Source organism: Mustela nigripes, chromosome 6 (genome assembly GCF_022355385.1).
Source record: "Mustela nigripes isolate SB6536 chromosome 6, MUSNIG.SB6536, whole genome shotgun sequence".
Classification (NCBI taxonomy): Eukaryota; Metazoa; Chordata; class Mammalia; order Carnivora; family Mustelidae; genus Mustela; species Mustela nigripes.
In genome coordinates, this window is record NC_081562.1 from 38,738,145 (window position 1) to 38,753,426 (window position 15,282).

General features: G+C 35.1%; 1 protein-coding gene across 3 annotated transcripts in view; it reads left to right on the forward strand.

Moving 5' to 3' along the window:
• Positions 1–15,282, forward strand: part of PPP1R12A (protein phosphatase 1 regulatory subunit 12A) — a 147,521-nt gene that overhangs the window by 111,364 nt on the left and 20,875 nt on the right. For all 3 annotated transcript variants that reach the window (XM_059402407.1, XM_059402409.1, XM_059402408.1), the window contains 5 exons: positions 1,316–1,406; positions 2,549–2,749; positions 2,990–3,158; positions 5,080–5,201; positions 14,943–15,008. In XM_059402407.1, the coding sequence (XP_059258390.1) occupies positions 1,316–1,406; positions 2,549–2,749; positions 2,990–3,158; positions 5,080–5,201; positions 14,943–15,008 (649 nt within the window). The remainder of the gene's footprint in view (positions 1–1,315; positions 1,407–2,548; positions 2,750–2,989; positions 3,159–5,079; positions 5,202–14,942; positions 15,009–15,282) is intronic.

Consider the following 15,282-nt stretch of genomic DNA (forward strand, 5'->3'; position numbering starts at 1 on the left):
ACTCTCTGAACTTAGAGCTTTAAAGGAAGCACAGAAAAAATAAAAGATGAGGCATAAACCCAAAAATAAATTCCAAAGTTTGCTATGGATATATGAATAGTTTCAGGGAGTTTAAAGAGCAGAATGAATTACCAATTGGAAAGCATACTAAAGCTAAAAAGCCTTTTTAAAAAGTAACATTTAGAGGGGAGGGGCAGGATGGTATAAACTAGATAAATTTAATAAACAACATAGAAAATAGAAATACTCTTTTTTAAAAAGATTTTATTTATTTATTTGACAGAGAGAGAGACAGACAGACAGAGAGAGATCACAAGTAGGCAGAGAGACAGGCAGAAACAGGCTCCCTTCTGAGCAGAGAGCCCAAAGTGGGGCTCAATTCCAGGACCCTGGGATCACGACCTGAGCCGAAGGCAGAGGATTTAACCCACTGCCACCCAGACGCCCCGAAATACTCTACTTCTAAGCGTTCTCTGAGAAATGTGATTTAGATGGTAATATAACTGCAGGAAGTATTAACGAGTGAACTTCCAACTAATGTTGATCATTGGAGGGAAGTTTTTTTGTTGTGTTGCAGGGCTCTTGTCTTATCTTTGCTAATTCAGTCCTTTAATTAATGAAATATTAATCTCGACATAGATTGCAAGCTTTTTGAAATGGTGCATGTTCTGTGACAGGACGGAACATAGGCTTAGATGTATAAGATGAAGTGTAGTGAAGCTAACTAAATACTAACTCCTCTTTATATCAGAAAATCAGTAACCAGGAATCAGATGCTGATTTTAAAGCAGTTTTTGTATAAAAGCACTTGACCTTTTAGAGAACTCAAAGTGTGAACAAAAGTAATGATATCTGCCAAAAACATTAATAAATGCACCTGGCAGGAATTCAGGGAGTGTTGCTTGCTCACTAGTCATTCCATATGTTGAATGTCGCCTTCATTCCTAACCATTCTACCGTAAAAAGACATTGACAGTCTAGAATTTAGCCAAATATCTTCACATATCATCTAGCATGGTATTGCAGGGACTCAAAAGAGGGGCTAAGAGGACGGATGTCCCATGGCTTTAAAAAACAAAACAAACAAACAAACAAAAACTATAGTTAGGAAGAACCTGAAAAATATAAATTAGCATGATTTTAGATTTCCAATCTAAAAATTTATCAGATAGTATTGTTGAATTTTCAGGGTGAATGTAACCTTTTTTAGGACTTTTTAAAACCCATTAAAATGCTTAGCTTTTTCACCGATTCCTATATAATTATATCCACAGATCTTATATCTCCAACTAACAATTTTTACTTATTACTGTAGATCATACCTCACTCCTGTTAGAGATGAAGAGTCCGAATCCCAAAGAAAAGCAAGATCTAGACAAGCAAGACAGTCTAGAAGATCAACACAGGTATTTTTAATGTATATGATGTGTAAAACTTCAAATTACCTTTCTCTTTTTCTCTTCTCTGTTAAATATTGATATCATTGGGGCGCCTAGCTGGCTCATTCGGAGGATCTGGAGCCGTGAGTTCGAGCCCATGTTGGTTATAGAGATTACTTAAATAAATTTTTAAAAACTTTAAAAAAAAAAAAAAAAGGAAATACCAATGTCAGTATATAATGTGAGTAAATCTTAATAAAGATTGCTTTAGTAATCCTGCGCTATTCTTTTGTATATAGCCACATTGTTAATATTATATTTAATCCAATTAGCATAAGCCTTTGTGTGTCTTTGAATATTTATTTATCTTTTGTTACTAAGATGGTATCTGGCACAGAGTATTCAATAAGTGTTAATATTTAAGTCTGATAATTATTAAAGAATTCTATGAATTTTTGGAGTTGTGAGGAATAGGTCTATTATGTTAGATGTTTCAAACAACTAATGTGCAAGTATGAGGAAAATATCACCCAATCTAGTTATCATCTCTTTAATTTCCTTGCCATTCTATGCTTTTATCCTCTGTCTGTCCTTTGCTACAGTTGAGGAGCTCCATATCCAGATTTAACTCCTTGATCCTTACTCTTACATTTCAAGCTGAACTGTTTGCTAAGATCTTAATATGTTTTTCCTGTCTTTGTACCTTTACTTCTTGAAATCTAACCTGTTCTTCAAGGCTTATCCTTCAAATATTATTTCTTTACTTTACTAAATATTTTCTGCAAATATATACATAAAAACATAAATACATATAAAACCAGCATATAAACAATGTATTTATCCATTTTTCCTTCTTTCTCTGAACTTCTTAGAAATTTGTATGATTTTTCTGTCATCTCTCCTTTGTTTTTGTTAATTTCTTGAATATAGAGACTATTTTTTACATTTTATATCTTTCCCGAAAACTATTGTTGTGGTTGCTCATGGTGAGTCTTAATAGAATGAATGTGACTTGCCAAGTAGAAATTCTGTCTTGGTTTCCAAACCAATTCCAAACATGTGTATTTGACTTTTAATACATTCATATTAAATTTGTCTGCTTATAAGATAATTCCTTTGAGACAAGCTATAATGCCTCTCATTATTAAATTTACCCTTTTTGCATACAGGGAGTAACGTTGACTGATCTTCAGGAAGCTGAAAAAACAATAGGAAGAAGTCGTTCTACCCGAACCAGAGAACAAGAAAATGAAGAAAAAGAAAAAGAGGAAAAAGAAAAACAGGATAAAGAAAAGCAAGAAGAAAAGAAGGAATCGGAAACATCAAGAGAAGATGAATATAAACAAAAGTACTCTAGAACATATGATGAGGTAATAGTAAACCAGTAACACAGCTAGGTCAAATGGTATGAATAGTTCTTGTGACTCTGAAAGTGTAAGAGATTTATGTACCAATAGACCATATACAAAATACTAAAAAGGATTTTAACTAGAAATCTGAATTATTTTGAGATGATTCAAACATTATTTTTCCTTTAAAATGAATTTAAGTGTTTATGTGTTTTCAGCTGTTTACTATTTTAAATGGGTATTAATTTTAATATTGCACAGACTTACCAACGTTACAGACCAGTATCGACTGCAAGTTCAACCACTCCATCCTCTTCAGTTTCTACCATAAGCAGTTCCCTTTATGCTTCAAGTCAACTAAACAGGCCAAATAGTCTTGTAGGTATAACTTCTGCTTACTCCAGAGGACTAACAAAAGAAAATGAAAGAGGTAAGAAGACCAAATCTTGGAAACACTTTGTTTCCTATAAATAATCCTTTGTATCATTTGTTGTTGTTGTTGTTGTTGTTTTCTTTTATAGTTCAATAGAAAATAAAACAGCATTCCAAACTGGGAATCACTCTGCTATTCTTCCAGAAAGAAAATGACAGATGAGAATGAGACGAGTAGAAAATAAAAATAGAAAATTATGTAGACTGGCATTGATACATATTGTCTTTATAATTCAAGACTTCACAAAAATTTTTATGTCCAGCAACATAGAAAAAAGTCAGTATAGAAGAACTGTTAGGAGATTGTTTCTAGCAGCAGTTAATAGTGCCTTAAGTTATTTCTTGCCTATTGAATGAATCATAGTTCTTAAGTCTTTGTATTTGAAATTGTTTTAAACTAAAATCACCTACACAAGTAATATCCTTGCTAAAATGAAACTGTTTTTATGCTTATTCTTGAGAAATAGATTTCTTTTTCAGCTGTGTGCTGGCATATTGATGATCACTATTAACATTTCATATAAACTTACTATTTAAATTTTAATAATTCCTACTTTAAGTCAGAGGTGGGCACTACATATAGTCAATTCTAATTGCAGGCATTTTATATTTTAAAAGAAAATCTCATAGGATTAGTCATGACAGTATCCTATAGGATAAACTTGAGAAAATTAAGTTTTTCTTAATTTTCAGCTGACTTTTTTGGGTCAGAAATATTTCAGTTCTTTTTGTTTAAGATTTATTATTTATTTGAGAAAGAGAGAGTGCACGCATGCATATGTAAGTTGTGGGAGAAGCAGAGAGAGGGGGAAAGAGAGAATCTCAAGCAGCAGAATCTCAGCTGAGCACAGAGCCTGTTGGAGGACTCAGTCCCAAAACTCTGAGATCACGACCTGAGTCACAACCTAGAATCGGAAGCTTAACTGACTGAGCCCCCACCAGGCACCCCTTCAGTTCTTTAAGCCACTGAGTGTGAGGCCCACATAATGTTTGTAGGAAGTTTGTGCCAATAAAAGTGTAGATTATCATCTTCTACTGAATAACTGGAAGATTCAGCAACAGTGGGTCTAAAAATTCTCGCATATCAACAACTGGCTAGAGCCCAATAGTTATCAGCCCTGCACTACTTGGAATAGTGTCCTCCTGACCCATTTTATCCATTTATATTATCTGGATGGCCACTGTAGGCGTTGGAGTTTGAGATCGTTGCTATAAACCAATTCCAAAAACGACTCTGAAAAGCCCTCTTAATACTATAATTTTGGAATTTCTTTTGCTATGTCTCCAAGGAGACTTTTATATATTTTTTTAAGATTTTATTTATTTATTTATTTGACAGATCACAGGTGGGCAGAGGGGCAGGCAGAGAGAGAGGAAGAAGCAGGCTCCCTGCTGAGCAGAGAGCCCATGCAGAGAGCCCAGTGCGGAGCTCGATCCCAGGACCCTGAGATCATGATCTGAGCCGAAGGCAGAGGCTTTAACCCACTGAGCCACCCAGGTGCCCCTTAAAAAATAATTTTTTTAAAAAAATTTTATTCATTTGACAGATCACAAGTAGAGCAGCAGGCAGAGAGAGAGGGAGGAGGCAGGCTCCCTGCCGATCAGAGAGCCCAATGCGGGGCTCGATCCCAGGGCCCTGAGATCATGACCTGAGCCGAAGGCAGAGGCTTACCGCACTGAGCCACCCAGGCGCCCCTAAAATTCTTCTCTTGATCAAGAACCTATCCAGTGGGAGATACAAAGACATGTTTAAACCATGTTTAAACCGTAGGAGCATTGAGAGGGACAAAAAAATAATTCTGATTGGAGAATTTCAGAAGGCTTCATGAAGGAAATTGACTTTGAATTGTTATGTATTTTTCTTACAAAATACCGTCAAGATATATTGCTACCTTGTGGCTCACTGTAATCTTTAACAGAAGGAGAAAAGAAAGAAGAGGAAAAAGAAGGAGAAGATAAATCACAACCTAAATCAATCCGAGAACGACGGAGACCGAGAGAAAAAAGGAGATCTACAGGAGTTTCATTTTGGACACAAGATGTGAGAACCTGTTAACATATAACTACTTGATAGTATACTTAATCTTTCCAGAAGTACATACTAATAATTTCTTATATACCTCAGATTACATATTCTTTAAGTCATCATTATGTGTTTTGAGTCAAGTTATTAAATCAGAAAGGTTCTTCTTTATAAGGATAGTTAATGAGTACTTACATTTTTGGTATTACTGAAAATCAAGAGTTCTGTCCCAATTTTGAAATAAAAATAATAGCTAATAGGTACAGCTCAGGAAATATATATAACTGTATAGTGGTTAAACGGGCTTTACTTTGGACATTCTTTGAAAGAAAGGTGCTTTACATATTTTTACTATTATTGTATATTAGTTTCAAGTATGCAACATAGTGATTCAGCAATTACATACAAAACGCCCACTACAATAAGTGTAGTAACCATCTCTCATTATACAGTTATGACAGTATTAGTGACTATATTCCCTATGCTGTACTTTTCATCGCCTTGACTTACTTTATAAATGGAAGTTTAAACTAATGCCCTTCATCTTTTTAACCTATCTCGCCATCCCCTCTTGAAGCAATCAGTTCGTTCTCTGTATTTATGAGTCTATTTCTGTTTGTTTTTTTTGTTAATTTTTTGTGCTTTTAGAGTCCACATAAAAGTAAAATCATGTGGTATTTGTTTTTCTCTGTTTGACTTATTTCTGTTAGCATAATACTCTCTAGGTCTCTCCATGTTGTGAAAGGCAAGATTTCATATTTTTTTATGGCTGAGTAGTACTCCGTTGTATATATTTTCACATCTTCTTTATTTAATCTCTTGAATGGATACTTTGGTTGCTTCTTTGTCTTGGCTATTGTAAATAATGCTGCAGTGAACATGGGGAAAAATCTATCTTTAAGGATTAGTATTTTAGTTTTCTTCGGGTTAATGATATTTCTTTTTAATTTTTTGAGGAAGCTCCATATTGTTTTCCACAGTGGCTGCACCAATTTGCATTCCCACCAACAGAACAAAGGTTCCTTTTTTCCATATTCTCGACAACACTTGTTATTTCTTATCTTTTTGATGCTAACCATTCTTACAGGTGCAAGATAATGTCTCGTAGTGGGATTGGGGTTTCTTTTTGCATTTTCCTAATGATTGGTGGTGTCGAGCACCTTTCCCTGTATTTGTTAACCATCTGTGTCTTTTTGGAAAAATGTCTTTTTAAGTTCTCTGATTATTTTTTAATCTACCTTTTTGTTGGTGGTGGTGGTGGTGGTGGTGAGTTGTGTGAGGTTTTTATATTTTTTTAATATTAACTCCTTACCAGATAATATTATTTTCAAGTATCTTCTCTCATTCAGTGAGTTAGACTTTTCATTCTAATGATGGTCTCCTTCATTGTACAAAATTTTTTTAGTTTGATAAGTCCCAGTTTTTTATTTTTGCTGTTCCTTTCCCTTGCCTCAGGGGACAGATCCAAAAATACACTTCTTAAGCCTGATATCCAAGAATTTACTGCCTGTGTTTCTTTTAAATAGTCTTTAATCCATTTTGAGTTTATTTTTGAAAATGGTATTAAAATGGTCCAGTTTCATTCTTTTTCATGTAGCTGTCTGGTTTTCCAGCACCATTTTTTGAAGAGAACGCCTTTCCTTATATATATTCTTTTGCTTTGTCAAAGATTAACCATATAAGCATGGGGTTACTTTAAGGCTCTCTTTTCTGCTCTGTTGATCTGTGTCTCTTTGTGACAGTATTTTGATTACTATCACTTTGTGTAGTATACCTTGAAATCTTGGATTGTGATACCTCTGGATTTGTTAAGATTCTTTCTCAAGATTGCCTTGGCTTTTCAGGGTCATTTGTAGTTCCATATTAATTTTAGAATTATTTGTTCTTATTCTGTGAAAAATACTATTGCTTTTTGATAGGGATTACATGAATTTGTAGATTGCCTCTAGTGTGGACATTTTGACAGTATTTTTCTAGTCCATGAGCATTGTGTATCTTTTTATTTATTTGTATCATCTTCAGTTTCTTTGACCAATATCTTATCATTTCAGAGTATAGTCTTGTCATCTCTTGGGTTAAATTCATTCCTAGGTATTTTATTCTTTTTGATGCAGTTGTAAATGGGATTTTTTTTTTCTATTTCTCTTTCAGTTTGTTATTAATATGTAGAAATGCAACATATATTTTTGTGTATTGATTTTGTATCCTGCAACTTACTGAATTCATTTTTTAGTTCTAATAGTTTTCAGTGGAATCTTTAGGGTTTTCCCTGTATATGTCATCTGTAAATAGTGACAGTTTTACTTATTCCTTACCAGTTTGGATTACTTATTTCTTTTTCTTGTCTGATTACATTGGATGGGACTTCCAATACTATGTTGAATGAAAGTGGTAAGAGTGAGTATCCTTGTTGTTTTTCTGATCTCAGAGAAAAAGCTTTCAGCTTTTCACAGTGGGGTATGTTAACTATAGGTTCATCATCTATGGCATTCTTTATGTTGAGGTATGTTTCCTTTAAATCCACTTTGTTGGGGCGCCTGGGTGGCTCAGTGGGTTAAGCCGCTGCCTTCGGCTCAGGTCATGATCTCAGGGTCCTGGGATCGAGTCCCGCATCGGGCTCTCTGCTCAGCAGGGAGCCTGCTTCCTCCTCTCTCTCTGCCTGCCTCTCTGCCTACTTGTGATCTCTGCCTACTTGTGATCTCTGTCAAATAAATAAATAAAATCTTTAAAAAAAATAAAAATAAAAAAAATAAATCCGCTTTGTTGAAAATTTTTATTATGAAAGGATATTGAATTTTGTCAAATACTTTTTCTGCATTGAGACAATCATATTTTTATCCTTCATTTTGTTAATGTGTTATATCATATTGATTGATTTATAGATATTGTACCTTTAGATCCCTGAGATTAGTCCCATGGGATCGTGGGAAATAATCCTTTTAATGTATTGTTATATTTGTTTTGTTAATATTTGTGAGGATTTTGCATGTATGTTGATCAGTGATATTGATCTGTAATTTTCTTTTTTTGTGTCTGATTTTGTTGTCAGGGTAATACTGGCCTTATAGAATGAATTTGGAAGCATTCCTTCCTCTTCTGTTTGTTGTTAGTTTTTTGGGGCTTGGTGTTTTGTTGTTTGTTGTTGTTGTTGTTGTTTGGAAAAGTTTGAGAAAGATAGGTATTACTTCTTTAAATGTTTGGTAGAACTCATCTGTAAAGCCATCTGATTCTGGACTTCACTCTCTGCTGGGCATTTTTTAAGTACTGATTCAATTTCATTACTGGTGATCGGTCTGTTCAGATTTTTTATCTCTCCCTGATTTAATCTTAGATTATGTGTTTCTAGAAATTTATCCATTTCTTCTAATTTGTTGGCATGTCATTGTTTATAATAGATTCTTCTAATTCTTTGTACTCCTATGGTGTCCATTGTAACTTCTCTTTCATTTTTTACTTATTTCAGTTCTCTTTTTTTCTTGAGGAAGCTGGCTATAAAGTTTTATCAGTTTTGTTTATCTCTTTTCAAGAACCAGCTCTTAGTTTCATCTATCTTTTGTTTTTTGTTTTTTATATTTCATTTATTTCTGCTCTGATCTTTATTACTTCCTTTTTTCTGCTAACTTTGGGCTTTGCTATTTTTCTGATTCCTTGAGGTTTAAGGTTAGATTATTTGAGATTTTTCTTGTTTCTTGAGATAGGCCTGTATCACTGTAAACTTCCCTTTCAGAAGCATTTTTGTTGCATCCCAAAGATTTTGAGCCATTGTTTCCCTTTTCATTTATGTCCAGGTATTTTTTTTATTTCCTCTTTGATTTCTTCTTTGACTCATTGTTTATTTAGTAGCATATTGTTTACCGCCACATGTTCATGTTTTTTCTAGTTTTCTTCTAATTGATTTTTAGTTTCATACCATTTTGGTCAGAAAAGATACTTGAGGGTGCCTGGGTGGCTCAGTGGGTTAAGCTGCTGCCTTCGGCTCGGGTCATGATCTCGGGGTCCTGGGATCGAGTCCCGCATCCGGCTCTCTGCTCAGCAGGGAGCCTGCTTCCTCCTCTCTCTCTCCCTGCCTGCCTCTCTGCCTACTTGTGATCTCTTTCTGTCAAATAAGTAAATAAAATCTTAAAAAAAAAAAAAAAAAAGAAAAGATACTTGATATGATTTCAGTCTTAAATATTTTGAGGTTTATTTTGTGGCCTAACATGATCTGTTCTTGAGAATGTCCCATGCGCACTTGAAAAGAATGTATTTTGTTTTTAGATAGAGTGTTGTATACATATCTGTTAATTCTATCTGGTCTAATGTGACTTTCAAAGTCACTGTTTTCTTAATGATTTTTCTATCTGGATTATCTGTCCATTGATGTAAGTTAAGGTATTAAAAGTTCCCTACTATTATTGTATGATTTCAGTTTTGTCCTTTGTGTTTGTTAATACTTGCTTTTTATTTTTAGGTGCTCCTACGTTGGGTATATTGATATTTAAATTCTTATATTCTCTTTTTGGATTGATCTCTTTAACATTATGTAATGCCCTCTTTGTCTCTTTTTAGTCTTTGTTTTAAAGTCTGTTTTGTCTAATACAAGTATTGCTACCCACCTTTTTTTTTTTCTTCCATTGGAATTTTTTTTTCCATCCCTTTACTTTTAGTCTGTATGTGTCTTTAGATCTGAAATAATTTCTCGTGGGCAGCGTATGGTTGGGTCTTCTTTTTTTTTTAGCCATGCAGTCATCCTGTATCCTTTGATTGGAGCATTTACATTTACAGGAATTACTGATAGGTATGTACTTTCATTTTTGTTCATTGTTTTCTGGCTATTTTCGTAGTTCTTATCTGTTCCTTTCTTCTCTTGCTTCCCTTGTCATTTGATGACTTTAGTAGTATGCTTGGATTCCTTTCTTTTTATTTTTTGTGTGTCCATTTTAAGTTTTGGTTTGTGGTTACCATGAGGTTTGTATGTAACATCTTATGTATACAACGGTCTGTCTTAATAGTCATCGCTTAAGTTAGAACACATTCTAAAAATACTTCATTTTTACTCCCTCCTCTACATTTTATGTATGTGACATATTTCACTACTTTTATTTCGTGTATCCTTTAATTTCTGTAGGTATAATTTATTTTGTTTTTTAACAAATACTTCTGTTTTTTAAGCTTCATATACTAGCCAGTGAAATTTTTTCCTTTTATAATTTTCTTATTCCTAGCTCTGGCCTTGCCTTTTCCACTTACGGAAGTCTCTTTAACATTTCTTATAAGGCTGGTTTAGTGGTGATGAAGTCCTTTAACTTTTTGTCTGGGAAACTCTTTATCCTTCTTTACTTCTTAATGATAACCTTTCTAGGTAATCTTGGTTGTAGGTTTTTTTTCAGAAGGGTCTAGGTTTTTTCCATGACAGTCATGTCATGCCATTCTCTTCTGGCCTGCAAAGTTTCTGCTGAAAAATAAGCTAACAGCCTTACAGGGTTTCCCTTGTACATAAGTAGTTGGTTTTAAGATTCTCTTTATCTTTAATTTTTGATGTTATGATTAATAAATATCTTGGTGTGGACCTCTTGGTTTCCTATTGTTTGGTGATCTGTGTACTTCCTGGATCTGGATATCTGTTCCCTTTCCCAGGTTAGGGAAGTTTTCAGTTATTATTTCTTAAAATAAGTTTTCTGCCTCTTTCTCTCTCTCTTCTCCTAAGACCTCTATACTGTTAATGTTAATATCTTTGGTATTGTTATAAATTCCCTTAACCTATCCTCATTTTTTAGTTCTTTTTTTTCTCTTGTTCAGCTTGGATGCTTTCTACTACCCAGTCTTCCAGATTGCAGATTCATTCTTTTGTATTCTCTAATCTGCTGCTGACTCTAGTATGTATTTTTCATTTCAGTTACTGTATTCTTCGGCTCTGATTGGTTCTTTTTTATATTTTCTTTTTCTTTGTTGAAATTCACCCTTAGTTCATCCATTCTTCTCTCAAGTCTGGTGAACATCTTTATGACCATGACTTAGAACCTATACCGGGTATATTGGTTATTTCCATTTTGTTTTGTTCTTTTTCAGAGGTTTTGTCTTATTCTTTCATTTGGAACATAGTTGTCTGTTTCCTCGTTTTGTGTTTGTTTCTCTGTATCACGTGGGTCAGCTATGTCTCCTGGTTTTGAAAGTAGTGGCTTGTGGTTTTGAGGTGCCCTGTAACACAACCCTTCCCCCCACCCTATTAACAAAACCAGGCGCTCCAGCATAGGGGATGGGATCCCCTGTGTAAGCTGTGTGTACCTTCCTCTTGTAACTAGGCCTTGATCTGGGGGCATTAGTGGGTGGGCTGGCCCTCAGCCCAGCTGGCTACAGTGATCAGCTGCACCTACTACAGTTGCACTGCTGGGCAGTGCTGGTCCCCAGTGCAGCTGACTGAGAAGCCTGACTGTAGCTGCTGTGGGTAGGCTGGTGGGTGGGACTGGCTCTCCCCGTCCCCAGGACAGGAGTAGTTTTGAAAGTGTTCTAGGACCCCCACCCCAGTGCTGCCCACTAGGTGTGATGGAGCAGTAATCATTTTCTGGGGACACAAGTTTTGACGAAGGCTGCCCATCAGGTGTTGCAGAGCAGGAGCCACTTTGAAGGGGTGCCTGCCAGCATGAGTGGATTGAGCAGGGAGCATCCACGGGCAAAGCTGGGGTGGGGTAAGCATTGCTAGCAAGGTAGATAGAGGGTGTCAGAACTGGCCCTTATGTCTGGCCAACTAGGCAGAAGGGGGTTGGAAATGGTGCTAACTAGTACCTTCTTCCCTAGAGAGAATCCCTGCAGATACCAGACCCTCAAGCACATGCTCTCAAATTAGTAAGTGAAAATCTTCATGTATAACCCAGGTGCTTTTCAAACTGCTGCTTCAGCACAGGGTCTCTATACAAATGACATAGTACGCTGGCCCTTTGAAAGTGGAATATCCGTTTCCTTTAGTCTTCTGACTCTTTCAGAGTTAAGCCCATTCATTTTCAAAGTTACTGGAGTTAATCCCTTCTTATTTTCAAAGCCAGATGTTACAGGGATTCATCTTCCCCATGCAGGTCCCCAGAGTAGGGGTTGCCCACTGTGAGGCATGATGGGCCTTGTACCTCGAGGAGGAGTTCTGTACCTATGATAATCCTCTCATTTGTGGGTTGCCATATACCAGCTTTGGTACTCAACTGCCTCTCTGCCCCGCCTGCCCTTCTCCAGGGGGCTTCTGTATGTTTTTTTTAGCAATGGAAGATCTGTTCTGCTAATTTTCAGGTGGTTTTCAGAGTGAGTTTTTACATTATATGTAGCTGTTGCCTCAGTGTGTCCATGGAGGGAGGTAAGCTCAGGATTCTCCTACCTCACCATCTACCTAGAACTCCTTAAGATGCTTTACATTCCATTTTCATGAATATGATTATATAATATACATAACAATTAGTTACATCTCAAGTGATGTTTGCTAGAAGTTGTGCTTTGGCTTATCAAATTGTAACATTCATTCAAAATTTTATTTTTTTTCCTTATCCCTGATTGTATATATGCGTAACATTGCTATTCATATACAGGAGAAAGAATAACTGTAGTGTAGCACAGTTAACACGAAATTTATGCTGTTTCAATAGAACATTTTACTATGGAAGGACAAACATAATCTGTTTGGGTTTTTCCAGCCTCGGGTTTGTTTTGTTGTTGTTTTTTTTGTTTTGTTTTGTTTTGTTTTGTTTTTCTTTTTCTTTTAATTTTTAATACAGAAAATTCAAATGTACAAAAGTAACAGAGAAGTATAATGACCCCACCCCAGATATCCCCACACTTCCCAAATCCCATATTATTTGAAGAAAATCTATAGAATATCATTTCATCTAAAAATTTTAATTTGTACTTTCAAGAGGAAAGGATTTTTTAAAAATTACCAGAATTAATATTTTTTAATAAAAGTAATCACAGTATGTATACCATACAGCAAATGATCACAATACTGTGATCACATTTATTGTTAAGTAAGTTAACTGTAAATCCTTAATATTTAATATCCAGTTTTCATATCCATTCAACTTATATATGCCATAAGTGGTTTGTTGTAGTTTTATACTTTGCTGGTTTGATTGGAATATAGTAGGGGTTATGCATTATGAATAGTACATCTTTAATGCCTCTTTTAATCGGTTTCTCCTTCCATCTCATTTTTTTCCTTACAGTTATTTTTGAATGAACTTGGGTTATCATATCCCAGAAGTGTTGTTTAACACATTAATGTGGTTTTTTATATTTCCTATAAATTGGTAACTGCCATTTTACCAACTGGTAACTACCAGGTAGAGAATTGATCCCATTGTGGTTCAAAAATTCTTTTGGCAAGGTATCTTTGTTCATCAAGAAGAATATGATATCTGGTTTATTTTAATTGATTGCTCATTACCATTTTAATAACAGAAACAAAACCTTACAGTCTTAATTAGCACCCTAACGTAGTTACTCTTATTACTTAAAATTATCTTTTTAATAAGTCGCTGTATTAGGAAATTCATAGTCAAAGCTGTGTTTGTTAAACAGTATTTATTTTTCCCCGGTTTTATTCAGACCAGCTCTCCCTTCAGAACTTCACTTTCTGGAATATCCTTAACTTTGCATTGTAAGGATTTTTCCTGGGATTCAAATTGGCAGTACTCATCTTTTTAATTTGAACCTGCATTAAATTGTATTCTAATTAGCCATCAGAGGACAGGTCTTCTTTCCCCATCTTAGATACATTTGAAGCTATATCAGCTTCAAATACATACAAAAAGAACCAAGAGCTCTGTCAAAGGAAGGGTATTATGTAGTTAGGCAGCTTTTTAACCTCTTGTATTAGTAGCCCCCCCCCCTTTTTTGATTACTACTTTTAGGACCTGTGAACTTTTCCCACTTTTTAAATTTCCAGTTTCAATGTTTTCCCATGAAACTGCAGTTTTTAAAAACAATCATTTCATGAGGTGGAATTCATATTTTTATATTAACATTTATATTAATAAAACTAACAACAGCACCACTGATTTTGCCTGATTTCTATTTAGTGTGCTGTAAACTCCCAAGAAATTTCCAGATATTGATAAACTACCTAAATATAATAGGACTTCTGCATAAATCTTGACAAGCTTATAGAATCCCAACTTTTCTTACTTAATATAATGAATTTCCTATTTTTGCTGCCCCATTATAGTGGAGTGTCTAAATAGTACATTTTAACTATTAAAGCACATGCAGTATCATTACAGTATAAAATGTAATACCTTCTGCTAAGCCTCCAGTTTCCTCACCCCCACTGGGAATGTGTTTCCTAAATCATGTTTTTAGGTAGATGATCTTTTTTCACCATGCATGTTAACCTGCTTAGATTGTGTCATGCAGTCAAAACAGGATAGAAAAATTCCCACTTAAAGATTAGTTTTCCTTTTGATTTGTTTCCTGGTAGATTTTTCTCAAGGGTTGTTTCAAATTAGAAAAGCCCTGGGGCATCTGGGTGGCTCAGTTGGTTAAGCAACTGACTCTTGATTTCCACGGAGACCTGATCTCAGGGTCATGAGATTGAACCCCACATCAGGCTTCCAGCTCAGCAGGGAGTCTGCTTGAGCTTCTCTCTGCCTCTCCCATCCCCACCACATATCCCCCACCTCTTACTTGCATGCTCTCTCTCAAATAAATCTTTTTTAAAAAATTAGAAAAGCCTTAAAAAATTTAAGTATCAAGTGTTTGATATTTATTTTTACTTTTCTAAAGTAAATTGACAATGTATTTTAGAGCGATGAAAATGAACAAGAGCAACAATCAGATACAGAAGAAGGATCCAATAAGAAAGAAACTCAGGTAAAAAGCATTTGTGTTTAGAAGTATTCGTATTTTTTAAGGATTGCTATTTGCTTGTGTTTGTATTTATTCATGCAAGACAGTTACTGCACACTGTTCCCGCATGCTGGGGATAGACTTAGAGCTTCTCTGGGATCAGGGGTAAATGGACTGGAAGGGACACAAAGAATATTTTAGAGACAATGGAAATATTCTGGATCTTGATTATAATGGTGATTTTCTGGATATATACAGCTGTCAAACTTACCAAACTGCATACCCTAAGTGAATAGTT